Genomic DNA, 18,124 nt, shown 5'->3' on the forward strand with positions numbered 1-18,124 from the left:
GGCCCAGGTGATGCTGAGGGAGCCCACGTCTAGGGATAGATGGTGTTCCAGCAGATTTATATAAACAAAATCCATCCTCTGGGCTAGAATCCTGACAAATGTTTTTAATGTGTCTAGTTGTCAGGGTTCCCCTTCATCGTGGGCATCTTCTATCATCATTCCGGGTTTTAAAAAGGGTCAGTAAAGGGATCCACGCTGCTATAGGCTGATTTCACTAACAGATTCCTCAGTTAAAGTTTTAGAGAGAGTGATTTTAACTAAGTTAATGGATTGGTTGGAAAAATATGAGTTTTTTTCCTAATTTTCAATATGGTTTTCGAAGTGGTAGGGGTACTTTGGATCAGTGTCTAAATGGATATCTATTAGTAGGCAAATACACTACAGCTAAAGAGGGTACACTACAGCTGGCATTTATGGATCTTTCATCGGCTTTCAACCTGGAATTCGATCCAAGATCTGGCATATCCTACTAGACATGGGCATCGATAACAATGTATTATACTTCCTGGCTGACCTACACAGGGATCTCACGGCAAGGGTGAGGGACAACAAGACGGAAAATACACTAGGCACTTTACACCTGGCAGGGGTGTTCGCCAAGGCTGTATTCTAGCACCACTACTTTTTACCATAAATAATATTAACTAGGCAAGTTTTTAGAAACGGCTAGTCTGGACATACCGCGGGTAGGAGACAGGTCCATTCCTATGCTCCTATACACGGACGATGCTGTCCTATTAGCCCGCACAGCTGTGGGGCTCCAGAGGCTTTTAGACTCCTTTGGGGCCTAGATGAAATCTTTAAGCCCGATTCACAGAACTAACTTAAGACAAAATCCTAAACGTACTACTTTTGGTATTCACAGAAGTTAGGATTTTGTCTTAAGACAGACTTAAGACAGACTTAAGACAGACTTAAGTTAGGATTCTGTCTTAAGTTTGTCTTAAGTCTGTCTTAAGACAAAATCCTAACTTCTGTGAATACCAAAAGAAGTACGTTTAGGATTTTGTCCAAAGTTAGTTCTGTGAATCAGCCCCTTTGGATCTAGTGGTTAACATAGCCAAATTACACATAATGACCATGGGCTGGAAACATAAAAAAACAAAATCATTCCGTTGCGAAGGTGCTGAACTGACTAGGGTGACCTCCTTTACCTATCTAGGAGTACTTTTAGATGAGAGGGTTTCTGGTTTCCACAACAGAAAGTAAAAATGAATGCGATGGCAAGGTCGACGGCTGCTGTGAATGGATTTGCACAGCGACAGGGGGCCAAACCAACAGAGGCCATGATCAATATTTACAGGTCCAAATGTTTAGCCAGTGTACTGTATGGCTTGGCCATTTGGGGTTACAAGTCAATGGAGGGGCTACAGACAGCTGAAAATAAATTCCTACGTACCCTCCTGTCTTTCCCCAATCCACTCCTACATTTGTGATTCATCAAGAGTTAGGTGTTGGTTGTGTGACAAACAGGCTGAGGCTGGCCCCGGTGCTCTGTAGGCTTAAAACTTGGCTCAACCCCCAATTAACTCTGCATCATAAGATTATTAGGGATTTTGTCACCCAGGACCGAGTTAACAATATTCCATGGCTACATTATGTTAAGAACATCTAACTAGGCTTGGACGTTCAGCCCTTTTTGATTTCTCTGATAAAATAAGAAAAGATGACTTGGCGTAGGTAAAAATACACTTTCTGAATCTGAAGCCGATAGAGCGGGAGGAGATTGAGTTAATTAAACTGTCTGTTATAGTCCATTTTTTGTTAAAATCCTACCCCGAGTTTGAACCTTACTTGAGGATTGTCACAAAGCAGTTCCACCTAATTCGCAAGGCTGGAGTAGGACATGTGATTTAGGTCCCGGGACCTGTGACAATTTTTCGATTCAGGAAACAATGCATTTTACTATGTTCTGTGACCATTATCGTAATATCCGCAGGAGGTTCCTAGTTCAGATTTTAATGGTGAAAGGTTTTATACAGGTCAAACTCGCTTTACCGCACTTACAGCTGCTTAATGACCCACTGGCGATTTTTGATCATTGCAAGCTTTTTGTCGCTGCTGTGTGACTTAGGAAAATACGGCACCCTATGTTAACCTAAGAGTATCCGCAAAGCTTATATTATTAATCTTTTAATACTTGCCTTCCATTCTTTTATCGCAATGATGCACTGTTTTAATTGTTTAATCTACAGCCAAGATTTTTATGTAACCTCATGTACTCTGATTTATAGCCTTCAATATTGTCTTATTTTGCCCTTATTTTTGATGATTCAGTTAAGACATTTTACTGTGTGTCGCATGTGATTTGTGTATCGTTTTGTGATTTAAGTATGGTACTTTTATGGTTTTTATTAACCAAATAAAGTGGTTTGATTGATTGACCGATGACATTACTACCCCTTCTCAATCGGAGTCCGTACTCACCGAAGCCAGGAAGAAGGGCAACAAAACTCAGGACCTGAAGAAGGCGAACACTCTTCAGCCGCATCCTGGAGGCTCTGGAAGAAGAAGGAAGAGACGAGTTTACTCTGGACTGACCGGGTTCATTCTCCATCTCTGGATGACCCAGGACATTTTAGCGACAACAAACACCAGAGTAAATTAAAAATGAAGAATGGGCTGGACATTGAGGAACAAAAATATACATCTCACTCTTTTGACTTTAGATCTGGATAATCTTCTGTGGAGCAGCATTAAAGTTAAAGCAGCAAAGCTCAGAAACGAGAAGCATTTAAAAGGAGTTGGGAAGCGTCAGTCTTCCAATCCCAAGCGCTTATTACAGAAAATTGGTTATTAGTTGGGAAGGACATGAGGCCTTAACTAGTAATAAGTCCACATTTATTTATTTTCTGGGAACCAAGTAACTCATAGCAGCACTTGACTCTCTCAGGGCAGCCAATCAGAGCAGTCCAAGGGGTACTCAAGGGGAGGTGTGGGCTCGTAATCTCAATCCACTGGCAGCCAACAATAACGCTCAATAAATGTTTATCCAGACAGTATTTTTTCTTTGATTTATTTCTCTTGATTACAAACATGCCACTAATACTGTATATGGAAATTTCATTGGACGCTGAACCTATAATAACAATACTTCCATATTTACTTCATGCAACATCACAATATGAAGGATATTTAAATGGGGCAGGCCTACTGCTTTTATCAGGGTGCCACCACATTAGTAAAACCAGACACGCCATGTTTTGAAATCTCACCACCATCAAATCAATGTGGACAGCAACCATATTCAAATGGCTTCATTATAAAGGTAACCATTGCAGTGTCAGTACAACAAATGTCAATAAAACTTGTTCTCACTGCAGGTTGTGATGAATGGCCTTGTATGAAATGCTAAATATATGTTATTATGTGTCTGCATGGGCCTGCTGCTGGCTCGGGTTCGAGCGGCTCCTGGAGTCCAGGCCCATGAACCAGACGTCTTCCATTGTTCTCATCTGCCTTATTGAGCTTGACTACCATTTTTGTGAGTTTGTGCATGTCTGACATGATTGATATACTATGGTTGGAGAATTTCTAACCATCATTGAATTTTCAGCTCTGCCATTGCTTGCAGTGGGTAAAGAGCATTTGCATGTCTGGACCCATTCTCAATATCTTTGCAATCCTTTGCATGCAAGGTAGCAAGTTGTTTCTTCAAGGGAGAGGAAAGTGATCTGGAAGAACAGTGCAGCTTCTTCTTTGTGCTCCATGTCCCTCTCTAAGCTGGACCAGCGGCAGCGGCCATTTTGTGTAGTCAGTGCATGTTTTTTGCCATAGGCTGCATGTATTCTTTCTTCTCCATGCCTCCTTTTTTTGCTGCCCTTGCATGTGGCCAGTGTGTGTGTTTGTCATAGGTAGTCATTAGTTCTTTGTTTTCCGTGGCTTCTTCTTTGATCGTTATGCAGAGGTGGCCATTGTTTGCAGCCAGTGTGTGTGTTTGTCATAGGTAGTCATTAGTTCTTTGTTTTCCGTGGCTTCTTCTTTGATCGTCATGCAGAGGTGGCCATTGTTTGCAGCCAGTGTGTGTGTTTGTCATAGGTAGTCATTAGTTCTTTGTTTTCCGTGGCTTCTTCTTTGCTGGTCATGCAGAGGTGGCCATTGCTTGCAGCCAGTGTGTGTGTTTGTCATAGGTAGTCATTAGTTCTTTGTTTTCTGTGGCTTCTTCTTTGCTGGTTATGCAGAGGTGGCCATTGTTTGCAGCCAGTGTGTGTGTTTGTCATAGGTAGTCATTAGTTCTTTGTTTTCCGTGGCTTCTTCTTTGATCGTCATGCAGAGGTGGCCATTGTTTGCAGCCAGTGTGTGTGTTTGTCATAGGTAGTCATTAGCTCTTTGTTTTCCGTGGCTTCTTCTTTGATCGTCATGCAGAGGTGGCCATTGTTTGCAGCCAGTGTGTGTGTTTGTCATAGGTAGTCATTAGTTCTTTGTTTTCCGTGGCTTCTTCTTTGCTGGTCATGCAGAGGTGGCCATTGTTTGCAGCCCGTGTGTGTGTTTGTCATAGGTAGTCCTTAGTTCTTTGTTTTCCGTGGCTTCTTCTTTGCTGCTCATGCAGAGGTGGCCATTGTTTGCAGCCAGTGTGTGTGTTTGTCATAGGTAGTCCTTAGTTCTTTGTTTTCTGTGGCTTCTTCTTCGATCGTCATGCAGAGGTGGCCATTGTTTGCAGCCAGTGTGTGTGTTTGTCATAGGTAGTCATTAGTTCTTTGTTTTCCGTGGCTTCTTCTTTGCTGGTCATGCAGAGGTCGCCATTGTTTGCAGCCAGTGTGTGTGTTTGTCATAGGTAGTCATTAGCTCTTTGTTTTCTGTGGCTTCTTTGATCATCATGCAGAGGTGGCCATTGTTTGCAGCCAGTGTGTGTGTTTGTCATAGGTAGTCATCAGCTCTTTGTTTTCCGTGGCTTCTTTGATCGTCATGCAGAGGTGGCCATTGTTTGCAGCCAGTGTGTGTGTTTGTCATAGGTAGTCATTAGCTCTTTGTTTTCCGTGGCTTCTTTGATCGTCATGCAGAGGTGGCCATTGTTTGCAGCCAGTGTGTGTGTTTGTCATAGGTAGTCATTAGTTCTTTGTTTTCCGTGGCTTCTTCTTTGCTGCTCATGCAGAGGTGGCCATTGTTTGCAGCCAGTGTGTGTGTTTGTCATAGGTAGTCCTTAGTTCTTTGTTTTCTGTGGCTTCTTCTTTGATCGTCATGCAGAGGTGGCCATTGTTTGCAGCCAGTGTGTGTGTTTGTCATAGGTAGTCATTAGTTCTTTGTTTTCCGTGGCTTCTTCTTTGCTGGTCATGCAGAGGTCGCCATTGTTTGCAGCCAGTGTGTGTGTTTGTCATAGGTAGTCATTAGCTCTTTGTTTTCCGTGGCTTCTTTGATCGTCATGCAGAGGTGGCCATTGTTTGCAGCCAGTGTGTGTGTTTGTCATAGGTAGTCATTAGCTCTTTGTTTTCCGTGGCTTCTTTGATCGTCATGCAGAGGTGGCCATTGTTTGCAGCCAGTGTGTGTGTTTGTCATAGGTAGTCATTAGCTCTTTGTTTTCCGTGGCTTCTTTGATCGTCATGCAGAGGTGGCCATTGTTTGCAGCCAGTGTGTGTGTTTGTCATAGGCAGTCATTAGTTCTTTGTTTTCCGTGGCTTCTTCTTTGCAGGTCATGCAGAGGTGGCCATTGTTTGCAGCCAGTGTGTGTGTTTGTCATAGGTAGTCATTAGCTCTTTGTTTTCCGTGGCTTCTTCTTTGATCGTCATGCAGAGGTGGCCATTGTTTGCAGCCAGTGTGTGTGTTTGTCATAGGTAGTCATTAGTTCTTTGTTTTCCGTGGCTTCTTCTTTGCAGGTCATGCAGAGGTGGCCATTGTTTGCAGCCCGTGTGTGTGTTTGTCATAGGTAGTCATTAGTTCTTTGTTTTCCGTGGCTTCTTTGCTGGTCATGCAGAGGTGGCCATTGTTTGCAGCCAGTGTGTGTGTTTGTTATAGGTAGTCATTAGTTCTTTGTTTTCCGTGGCTTCTTTGCTGGTCATGCAGAGGTCGCCATTGTTTGCAGCCAGTGTGTGTTTTTGCCACAGGCCACCTTTCTGTCTTTGTGCTCCATGCCTCCTTCTTTGATGCGTCCACTACTTACAATAATGCCGTTACTCCTAATCCTACTGCCTCACCTTCCTTCTTTATCAACGAGGCTCCCTTGATTCCAAAAGACACCTCCCCTCTTTGGATAAAAGCACCCCCACCCCACCTCGTCCTGTACGTAAAAAAGCCAAACCAGAAACTCAGCTGCTCCATACTGGGAGAGCAGGAGGGACCGTGAAGAAAGGTGAGGGAGTAGGGCTTGGATTAATGCCATTATCAGTAAGTAATGGACGCATTACCTCCCGTCCCTCCCTCGCCTTCCTACTTAGCAAGTAAATCGAAACAGACAACTGAGTTGCAAATAGCCAACTTAATAGAGTGCCCAGATCTTTACAGACATCCCAACTCAGTAATCCGATAGTGATGGGTAAAAGTAGATCAAGTAGTCCATGTCACAGCTCTACAAATCTCTACCACTGAGGACCCCTGCAAGACAGCCACCACTGAAGAAGGCTGCACCATACTGAGGACCCCTGCAACTCAGCCACCACTGAAGAAGGCTGCACCATACTGAGGACCCCTCCAACTCAGCCACCACTGAAGAAGGCTGCACCATACTGAGGACCCCTCCAACTCAGCCACCACTGAGGAAGGCTGCACCATACTCTGCAGCACCAAAAGTCACATAAATGCTTCCTTCTTCCACAATGACTTTAACACAACCAAGAACCACATTAAAGACCGCCATACGTCCAAACAATATAATGGAAAGGATAACTGTGCATTAAACACACAGCTTAATAGAGTGCTCAGATCATATACAGAAATACCTCCATACCTACGCAGAAGTCAAAACTCTGTGCTCAAAACCTGATCCAGAGGCCCCAACTCAGCAATCTTATAGTGAGGAACAAAAGTGGATGGAGGAGCCCATGTCACAGCCCTACAGATCTCCACTACGAGGTCCCACCTTGTCTGAGGAAGGTCCTGGAAAGAAAACCAGCAAAAGTACCCCATGACTGATGCGAAAGGCAGCATGACTGTAAGCGCATGTATGGGACCAGAAAACAAACCCATTGCTAAACATTGAACAAAAAGGATACTCACAAAATAATGTCTCCCAAGCAAACAGTAAATGAAATGGAGCATGCGGAGGGTGTTGAAGCAGAAGGAGGAGACGGCGTTGACTTGCTTGGTCATTGAGAGCATTGAGTCGTGGATGATTCCCAGGTTGCGTGCGTGGTCGGTGGGTGTCGGGGCTGGCCCCAGTACTGTCGGCCACCAGGAGTCGTCCCAGGCTGAAGCGTTGGAGCCGAGGATGAGGACCTATGTCTTGTCCGAGTTCAGCTTCAGACGGCTGATCTTCATCCAGTTGGCGACGGCCTTCATTCCTTTGTGGAGGTTGGCCTTGGCGATGATGATGTCCTTGGTGAGGGAGAGGATCAGTTGAGTGTCATTGTGTAGAAGATTAGGAGATTATTTTGTGGTTGTGCTGTCGGGCGACGTGTGCGAGCGGGGCCATGTAAATGTTGAACAGTGTCGGGCTGAGGGAGGATCCCTGGGGTACGCTGCAGATGATCTCGGAGGCTTTGGAACTGAATAGAGGGAGGCGACCGCTCTGGGTTCTGCCATAGAGCAAGGAGGTGGTCCATTCCAGAGCCTTGTCTCGGATCCCTGTGACGTGGAGGCATGCGCGTAGTGTGCGGTAACAGACGGTGTCGAAGGCGGCGGAGAGGTCTAGGAGGATGAGTGCTGCGGTTGTCCAGCAGGGTCCTGATGTCGTCGGTGGCGGTGATGAGGGCAGTCTCGGTGCTGTGGTTGCTGTGGAACCTTGACTGGGAAGGGTCCAGGATTCTGTTTTCTTCGAGGTATATGGTTAGCTGTCTGTTAATGATTTTCTTGACGACCTTGGCCGGGAAGGGGTGCAGATAGATGGGCCGGAAGTTCTTGAGGTCTCTTGGGTATGTCTTAGGTTTTTTGAGTAGGGCGTTGATCTCGGCGTGTTTCAAGTTCTCTGGGAAGGTCGCAGTCTTGAGGGAGAGATTGATGACGTTGCGCAGGTAGGATGAGATAGAGCTGCTTGCTTTGTTGAAGACGTGGTGCGGGAATGGGTCTGACGGAGAGCCAGAGTGGATTGTGCTCATGGTCTTGATGGTGTCATCAATGCTCATGCTGGCCCAGGCTAGCAGGGGTTTGTGGTCGATGGTGGGCGCAGGGTGTTTTGTGTTGCTGTCTGTTGGGGCTGTTTGAGACATACCTCAGTCACAAGTCCATGCACACCTTAAAACTTGACAGACTGCACTTCCACTTTGAAAGCGACACCTACAATTATGTGGTGTATGAATGAATGAATGAAATGGCATTTGTAACGCGCAACTATGCCCAATGGGCGTCAAGGCGCCTAACTCAAATAACTAGCTGTCAGCAGTCAGAATCAGAGCTTACTGGTATGCTTTAATGAAAAGCCAAGTTTTCAACGATTTCCTAAAAAGGTCAAGAGAAGGCAATGACTTGATCTCAAGGGGAAGTGTATTCCACATCTGGGGTGCCAGAATGGAGAAGGCTTTGCTCCCCCAACTAGACTTCTTAGCACGAGGGATTACCAGTTGGTTAAGCTCCCTGGAGCGTAAGCATCTGTTCGGGACATACCTAGTGAGTAAGGATCCATGGGCATCTGCCGGACCTGCCATTAGGGCACTGTATGTAAGACAGAAAAGTTTAAACATGATCCTTGAGGGGATGGGAAGCCAATGGAGATTCTTCCTCGCCAAGGTCATAGATGACAACCAAGGCAGGGCAAGAGCAAAACGCGCCGCCGCATTTTGTACAACCTGCAGGCGCTGCAGGAGGCCCTTGTTGGCCCCGGCATAAAGTGAATTACAGTAATCGAGCCTTGAGCCAACAAGAGCGATCACTACCTGCTTCCATGCCTGTGGGGAAAGATAATGGACGATTCTTTTTAGAGTCCTGATGACGCCCCAACAGGTGGCCACCGTCCTATTGACCTGGAGTTCCATAGAGAGCCGAGTGTCAAAAATGACACCAAGGTTCCTGGCAGATTGTGTGGGTGTCGGGCAGATGCCTAAAGATGGAGGCCACCACTCACCTGACCACATGCCCTGGTCTTTTCCAAAGACCAGGACCTCTGTCTTGTCCCCATTCAACTTTAGGGAGTTGGAAATCATCCACTCTGCAACAAGTTGCATGCAGGACCTAAAGTTTGACGCGGCGACATTCACAGAGTGGGTCAGGGATACCATAATCTGCGTGTCGTCGGCATACGACACTACCTCCATCCCCTGGGATCTTACTAGTCTTGCAAGGGGGGCCACGTAGATGTTGAACAGGGTCGGACACAATGCCGACCCCTGTGGCACCCCGCATTGCAAAGACTTAGCAGGGGAGAGGTACTCTCCTAGCATAACACGCTGCTCTCGTTGATGTAAGAAGGAGCTCAGGAGACTGAGGGCCGGTCCTTCTACCCCTGCCTCCCTTAACCTAGATGTTAAAGTAAGGGGAGACAGGGTGTCGAATGCTGCTGTAAGGTCCAGCAGTACCAGCACGGTGGTTTGACCCAGATCAACTTTCCTGCGGATGTTATCCATGACCTTAGTCAAGGCAGACTCCGTGCTATGCAGCTTTCTAAAGCCATGTTGGGACCCGTCCAAGAAGCCTGAAGCATCAAGGAAGTTAGAAAGATGAAAGTTCAAATGAGCCTCCAGCATCTTAGCATGGGCAGGCAAAAGGGATATGGGTCTGAAGTTCTTCAGTATGCCGGGGTCCAGGGTGGACTTTTTCAGAAGAGGCTTTACAATAGCTTTCTTCCATACTAATGGAAAAGTACCTTGTTCCATGGCTCCATTCATTACTTCCAGCATCGGAGGAAGAATGATATCCCTACAGTCCTTTAGTAATTTCAAAGGAACTGGGTCCAGAGGGGAAGACAATTTCGTTTTGTCTAGAAGAAGATTGAGTCCCTCCAAGGAGAGTGCCGGGAAATGATTGAGGGACTGGGGGGCGTCCGCATTCCAAGATTCCAGCAGTTTAACTCGAGAGAAGTCCTCATCACTCAGAGAGTTCCTCTGTGATTGTAGAGCTATATAGATATCATCTATTTTTTTATAGAAGAAGTCTGATATGTTATTACATAGCTCCTGTGAGACAACCACGGGATCTGGTACCTGGAGAGAGCACAGCGACTTAAAATGTAAATTTTTGCACACCAATACAAACTATTTTCAGCAATATGTCAGGAGCATAAGGAGAGCAATCCCAGCATGTCTCACCAAGTACGATGCATAACTTTCCCTTCGTTTTCCCAAATCATTTGCATAATTCTCCGACGCGTTTCAGGGTTAGGTCCCCTTCTTTATGGGCATGCTGGAATGACACACCTTGAGCTCACCATCTGTTTCATGTGCTTTTTATTCACTTTTAGGCCCTCAATGGGCGTTACTGAATGCACATCTTTGTAGATGCATTCTGTAACATTTAGTTCAGATGTGAGCAAGTCTTTTTTTCCCTTTAGTGGGTTTAGATGCGTCATCACAATTTAAGCCTAATTAGTTTCCTTAGTAGGTGCAGGAATTTAAAGGGCGAGTTCTGTGGGCAAGTCAAGCCCAGCCCACTGTGGGCGTGTTTGTCAAATAAAAACTGCTCATGGAGGGGATGTTTGCAATTGCGGTTTTTCATGTTAAAGCCCATGAAGGAGAGGCGTTTAGCCTTGAAATGCGTCGGCGGCATGATTACCATAAGGCAGTGGAGGAGCGAGCTGCAGCGAGGCTGAGACTTACCTGTTGGTATAAGGACACCGTTGAGTGCTCTTCCAATGCTGGGGCGTCCTTGTTAAACTAATACAAACTACCATAATCGCTAATCCATCTACCAATATACACATATTACTATGCACAATCGATTTCAATCATCATTTCAGAACAATAAAATGAACTTCAATACACATCTCTAAATTTCATAACAGATTTCAAACATCACAGTTCTTGAATAATTTCAAAAGTTTGAAAATAAAGCTTTTCAAATATAAAAATACCACTACAAAGAGTAAAGCACTACTGCATAATACATATCACCCCTCACAGATGTGTAACTCACCTGTCCAATAGTATTGCAAGATATGAAATATCAGAAACTCAGAAGAGATTGACTTTTGCACGCCATAAATGTCATGCAGCACTCTCAACAAGGTAAAACCAGTATTTGCAAACTTTCCCACTCTTTCTGCACCCAAATAAATGTAAGTAACAAATCAAACTGATTCCTACATTAATTCAAATTGTCAAACACATTTATATTGGCTAGACATATTAACTCTTTGAAACTGTCTTCTAAAAGTGTCCGAACTGCCGCAGTGTAGCGTCGTGATGGAGCCACGATTCCATACGGGAGTTTAAAAACCTACTTCTAATAATACTAGCTTTTAGAAAAACACAGAGTACTTCTACACATAGTACTGATTTAGAAAAACCTAATTTAGTAACATATCACATATATGTCACCTTTTCACATTTTAAATCCCCAATTAACTTTCAACCCTTCCCCATTCTGCTTAATCCCAGTTTCCATAGTAACAGTTTCTGCAGCATTCAACTGCAGTGGCAGGTTACAAGCTCACCGTATTTTCAAGTTTACTACAGTAGCTTACATATGCAAATAGCAGGTATGGTTGACTTTTGCAAAATATTACTTTATCTGACATATCAGCCAATCCAGTGCCCAGACACACAATAGGGGGAATAGGGCTACCTACCTGGACCCTCCCGTTAAACTTAACACCCCCTACAGCATGCACACTGTTGACATGCACCATAGACACAGGTCTAGTTTATACTAAGCAAACACAGGGAAGAACCCCAATGCCAATTAGCATTTTGTGCAAATACCAAAGAAATTAGGCCACTCCACAGAGTCTAATACCTTGTGTCCAGTAGGGGATTTGCAAGGTTGTTTGCAAAAAATGTGACCTCCATGTTGAGCAATGTAATGGAACTATACAAGGAACGCCTCTTCTAAGGATTGCCCCGTTTGTGATGATGGACCATTGTGGCCGCTCTAATGTCTTTGTGGAGGCATCCCTCTTCCCTGGATTCATGCAACATGACTCACAGTGGTCCAATTATCTTTCAGCTCAAATGTTTAAAGCACTCTAGAGGAAAACTATTTGGGCCTGGGGTCTCACTTTCTTAGATTGCCTTTGAGAATTCTTCCTGTCACTAGCCTATGGCGAAATGTCTGCATATCTTGCCCTAGAGGTGTGTATCCAATAGCAAGCATTTTCTACTCAGACGGGCTTTCCGACCTTGTGAGCGGCTGGAAGCTATTCATTATCAAGTGAGGATTCCTGCCCAGACGTTCCCTGGAGAACCGCTCTAGCGCGTGAGTTTTTTGACTTTTACACTTTTTTGCGTATCTATTTCTCTACTCATATGGGCTCCGTTTACTAAGTGGATGAACTTGATAATAATATTTCTCTTACATACGGACACCGTAATTTTAACTGCTGGACATCTACATGTCTCACATCTGAAAGAGCCTTTGCTTACTTTGCATGCATTTAATCGGACTGTGCGGATTGGATTACAAGATACTTTCGCTTCATCAGATTGAGAACCCGGTTATTCTGTTATGAACACATTGAGTGCAATTCGGAAAGTGTCATCACACATTAAGTTCTGATTAGAACTTCTGTTCTTAGCCTTGAAAAAGTCGTCTCAAGACGAAACACGTGTCGGCTGTTTTTGTTTCTGTCTCTGTGGGTCAACAAAGAAGAAGACTTAAGAATAACATAATTTTGGCTACATATACCATTGGATCTGTTTCTGCCTATGTTACTGTTGACTCACTGGAGTCCTGTTTTTGTAACTTGATTGGGTTGTGCTCTGTCAATCAACCTCTTTACAAAGGTTTAGGTTATGACAGCATGCCCATGCAGAGAAGGAACAAGCTGCATGGACTGCCTTTATTCACAAGCAATGGTAATAGCAGCCGCAACAGGAAACATGCATTGAAGATCCCAAAATGGGTGCACCAGCAACAAAATTATTAAGAAACAAAAAAATGCCTTTGCAATATAACTGTCAAAATTCCATCATTGCACCTCTGTCGGAGGCTGTACATGGGCCAACTGCAGCTTAGAAATCACCCCTAAAACTCATGCACAGTCCGTGTATGCCTTCTACCTGCTTCCCATTTCAACCTTTGGGACATTGGAAACCTACAGTTGCTTCCGTGCACTAGGGTCCCATAACTCACTTCCAAGTATTCGCTCAGACCCGGCATTGAATGTGCATTCCTTGCAATAGGAGTCGTCCTGTTGTTCCCCATGACTAGAATCTCGCCTCCAGGATTGTGTCATGGGAATAATACCCACCTGTGACTTGTTTTGAGATTCTGCCCAGGCCGTGTTGCTGTCTCAGACTGCTTATTATCTGCAAATTATTTGTGCATTGAATTTTGTTCCTTGTTTGTGCATTGAATTTTGTTCCTTGTTGGTAAATTGAATTGTGTTCGTTGTTTGTGCATTGAGTGTTTTCCTTGTTTGTGCATTGAATTGTGTTCCTTGTTTGTGCATTGAATTGTGTTCCTTGTTTGTGCATTGAATTTTGTTCCTTGTTTGTGCATTGAATTGTGTTCCTTGTTTGTGCATTGAATGTTGTTCCTTGTTTGTGCATTGAATTTTGTTCCTTGTTTGTGCATTGAATTTTGTTCCTTGTTTGTGCATTGAATGTTGTTCCTTGTTTGTGCATTGAATTGTGTTCCTTGTTTGTGCATTGAATGTTGTTCCTTGTTTGTGCATTGAATTGTATTCCTTGTTTTTGCATTGGATTTTGTTCCTGTTTGTGCATTGAATTGTGTTCCTTGTTTGTGCATTGAATGTTGTTCCTTGTTTGTGCATTGAATTGTGTTCCTTGTTTGTGCATTGGATGTTGTTCCTTGTTTGTGCATTGAAATGTGTTCCTTGTTTGTGCATTGCATTGTGTTCCTTGTTTGTGCATTGAATGTTGTTCCTTGTTTGTGCATTGAATTGTGTTCCTTGTTTGTGCATTGAATGTTGTTCCTTGTTTGTGCATTGAATTGTGTTCCTTGTTTGTGCATTGAGTTTTGAGTGTCTGTGTACCAGACCTCTTATTGCTTGTTTTCTTTCCAGTTTCTTGCTTTAGTCAGAGCCTGTGTTTTCTTCCTGTGTCACTTTCGACAGATTTCTCTCCCCTTTGCCTTGTTTTTGCTTTACTCCTTTCTCTGCTTTTCTTCATTCAAGTGCAGCCCCTGGGCTTCTTCCTTTGTAACTGTTCTTAGTTTGTTTCTACTGTTTCTGTTATTCATTCTCTCTGCATATTCCTTTGCTTGTCATAACTCTTTTATTTTCTCCCCAGTCTCCTACATGTTTCCCTGTTTTTTCATTTCATTTCATTTCATTTTCTCAGTATTTCTCTTGCAGTCTCTTGTTCCCTTATAGTTCCAGTCTCCGGCTTGTTACATTTCCTAGAATGCTGCTGCTTGTTCTTTCTCATTTGTTCTCTGTTGTCCCTTGTATGCCATGATCCTGACCCTTTGCTACAGCTCTTAGGTTGCTTTCTGTTGCTTTCTCTTTGTTTCTCCTTCTAGGCTCTTGGGTCTGGTAAGTGAGGTGTTTTGTCCTCACCTGTGTATAGTTGCATTTATTTGCACAGGTGTTGGCTTCTAGCTTCCGATGGCAGTTCCTGTCCCACCCTGTGTCTTGTGTTACATGTTGTCTTAAGTGCCTTACCTGTGACAGTGTGTTATGTCTATTTTTTTCCTGAATCACCACTGTGTCTCCTGCTGGATCCATAATGGCGTGTCTCGTGTATGTAAGTACAATCCTTACTTGTGCTCCACGGACCAGGGGGCATATGTATGAAAATCCCCGTTCGCGATTCTCAAATAGCGATTTTTTTAAAATCGCTATTAGAGAATTGCAAAAAGGGATGTATGTAAAAAATAGCAATTTTTTTGCGATAGCAAATTGCGAATTCACAATTAAGAAGTACTTACCCATTCATTTCTATGGGCCAGGAGGTCCATAAGAATGAATGGGATGTCATTCTCAATTTGCGATTCGCAATTTGAGAATCGCAAATTGAGAATAATTTCAGGGGTGCAAGGGTATCATAAGGACACCCTGATGCACCCCTGAAATGAACATGTGTGCGCATATGGCGCACATACATGCCCTAAGGGCATGTATGTGCGCCATATGGCACCTTCACAAATGTTAAAAAGTGCATTTGTGAAAGAAATCGCAAATTACCACCAACTTGAAGTTGGTGGTAATTTGCGATTTCTTAAGGAGAAATCCCAAAAATTGAATGCCTGTTGCATAGCATTTAAGGAATTGCAATTTGAGATTCCTTAATTTTGATGCGATTTCCCTACTATATACCGTTTTGCGAATTTTTAGTCACAAACGCTGCTTTTTTGCGAATATAAAATCCAGTTGATCCATCTGCCCCCAGGTAAAGAATCACCTTTGCTGGGTCCTTTCTATGGGGTTTACAGGGTGAGTATCTGTAGAGAGACATTGACATTCCCTGTTGCTGTGGGAAGTTCTGGGTGTTTCCTGTGAACAGCCCTCGTTGTAGCCCAGGGTCTCTGACCATTATTGGTTCAGTTTGTTGCTCTTGAGAAGGTTGTTTCCCTTCTCTTATTCGCTCCTGTGCTCTTTGTGCTGTTCTTTCCTGGTGTGTGCCCCCGCTGCTCTTCTGCCTTGGTGCACTCTTGTGTAGGCAGACATTCCTTGACCTTGAGTCTGCCTAGAGTCTGACAGTAGCCTCTGTCCTAACCATGCATTCATCACAAATAAAAATCAATAGTTTAGATTGCAACCAAATGCCATTGCATTTGTATGTAAAGCACAGACAGTGGTGCCAGGGCATCAACATAATGTAGCAGAGGTCCTTCATGTAACCTCCAACTTAAGGAGTTACAGCAGAAAACAGATTTTACAAAAACCTTGAAAGATAGACCAATGTGAAGGTCCGAATTGCAACATTATCCTGGGGGACGGGTGGGGTACAATCCCAGGAAGTTTTTGAGGGGGGTCGACCAGCATCAGCCTCACCTATTTTCCTTGGGTAAGCCATCAGCCAGCTGCCAGTGTCCTCTCCAAACAAGAAACTCACGGTTTTGAACTTCTCATCGGATCTTTGTCTCATCGTCCCCACCACAGAGGGTAAAACACACCACACAACCTGCCTGGAGTTCACAATCTCAACACAGCCGACCCCTCAAAGAGTTAAATAAATATCACTTACTTCCTGAAATCACAGGTGCCTCCGGTGTACAGCTGTGTGTTTTGTCTTCTGGGGCAATCCTGTTCTGCAAGTTCTTTTTCAGCAACTTCTAATTACAATATTTATTCAGTGATAATTATGATGTACACAACCTTTCTATCCATCGACTTGTAGTTCTGAGCGGAGGTAAATAAGGGAACTGATGACTTATAGTCTTGCTTGTTATTGTCTCTCCCTGCTCTCCACCCCTCTCGACCCCCTCTCCACCCCCTCTCCACCCCTCTCCACCCCCTCTCCACCCCCTCTTCACCCCCTCTGCACACGCTCTCCACCCCCTCTCCACCCCCTATCCACCCCCTCTTAACCCCCTCTTCACCACCTCTCCACCCACTCTCCACCCCCTCTTCATCCCCTCTCCACCCCCTCTCCACCCCTCTCCACCCCCTCTCCACCCCTCTCCACCCCCTCTCCACCCCCTCTCCACCCCTCGCCACCCCCTCTTCACCCCCTCTCCACCCCCTCTTCACCCACCTTTTAGTTCCTCCTCCCCCCTCTCCCCCCTCTCCATCCACCTTTTAGTTCCTCCTCCACCCCCTCTGCACCCCCTCTGCACCCCCTCTTAATCCCCTCTTCACCCCTCTCCACCCCCTTTTAACCCCATCTCCACCCCAGTGAAGTAGTGTGGCTCACTGGTTAGAGGCGGCAGACCCAAGAGCAGAGGACGGCCCGGGACCAGGGTTCGATTCCTGGCGCGGCGGATTCTGGACCAGGGTCAGCGGACTCGATAATTCTCTCGCCTCGGTGCCCACTCTGATCAGCGATCACACTCGGCAACTCTGGGCATTAGCTTGCCTCATCTTCACTAACGGCCCCACCAGACAGCCGGGGATGCCTGGTCTCACCCTGGAGATACCCATTAAGGGACCATCTCTCAGGGAAGCCAGGAAGAGTTTCGCAGCGGTCGAAGCGCCTTGGGACCCTCCGGGTAAGTAGTGCGCTATATAAATGCCTATACATTTACATACACCCCCTCTTAACCCCCTCTTCACCCCCTCTTCACTCCTCTCCACCCCCTCTTCACCCCCTCACCACCCCCTCTTCACCCCCTCTTCACCCCCTCCCCACCCCCTCTCCACCCCCTCTTAACCCCCTCTTCACCCCCTCTTCACCCCTCTCCACCCCCTCTTCACCCCCTCACCACCCCCTCTTCACCCTCACCACCCCCTCTTCACCCCCTCTTCACCCCTCTCCACCCCCTCTTCACCCCCTCTTCAACCCCTCTTCACCCCCTCCCCACCCCCTCTTCACCCGCTCTTCACCCCCTCTCCACCCACCTTTTAGTTCCTCCTCCACCCTGAGACAATTCAAATCACTTGCTTTTCTCTCTGGCTGTACACAAATCTAAAAGAAAGCACATGCAGAGCAGTCTGACTACACACAAACATAAATAAAAAGAGAAGAAGACGAACAGAAACTGCACACATCCATACAAGCAAACACAATACAAAGAAAGGCACAAGCATATACACACATATGTATGCATGTGCACACATTAACATAAACAAAAACACAAACAGGATCAATACAATTAACAGGAAAAAGGCAGACACACTCGAGAAAACACACACACATATTCGAACACACTAACACAGCTAAACAGACTAGCAGAAACCAACACACACAATACAAATACTACACGCAATCACTCTCTTCTCATAGTGATTCTTTTGATACAAACACAGAGCAAGGATGCATCTGATGACAGAATTATTCATCTCCTAAGTCTCCTGTCTAGCACCGCCATTATAACACTCATCCTT

At 45.0% G+C, this 18,124-nt stretch overlaps 1 protein-coding gene across 1 annotated transcript in view; it reads right to left on the minus strand.

Moving 5' to 3' along the window:
• The window catches only part of LOC147736943 (scavenger receptor cysteine-rich domain-containing protein DMBT1-like), a 533,293-nt gene that overhangs the window by 226,761 nt on the left and 288,408 nt on the right, over positions 1 to 18,124 (minus strand). Inside the window, exons 11-12 of the mRNA XM_086922344.1 lie at positions 16,326 to 16,417; positions 2,428 to 2,501 (exon numbers count right to left, since the gene is read on the minus strand). Coding sequence (XP_086778470.1) covers positions 2,428 to 2,501; positions 16,326 to 16,417 — 166 coding nt within the window. The remainder of the gene's footprint in view (positions 1 to 2,427; positions 2,502 to 16,325; positions 16,418 to 18,124) is intronic.

The sequence above is a fragment of the Lissotriton vulgaris genome, chromosome 1_1 (genome assembly GCF_964263255.1).
Source record: "Lissotriton vulgaris chromosome 1_1, aLisVul1.2, whole genome shotgun sequence".
Taxonomy (NCBI): domain Eukaryota; kingdom Metazoa; phylum Chordata; class Amphibia; order Caudata; family Salamandridae; genus Lissotriton; species Lissotriton vulgaris.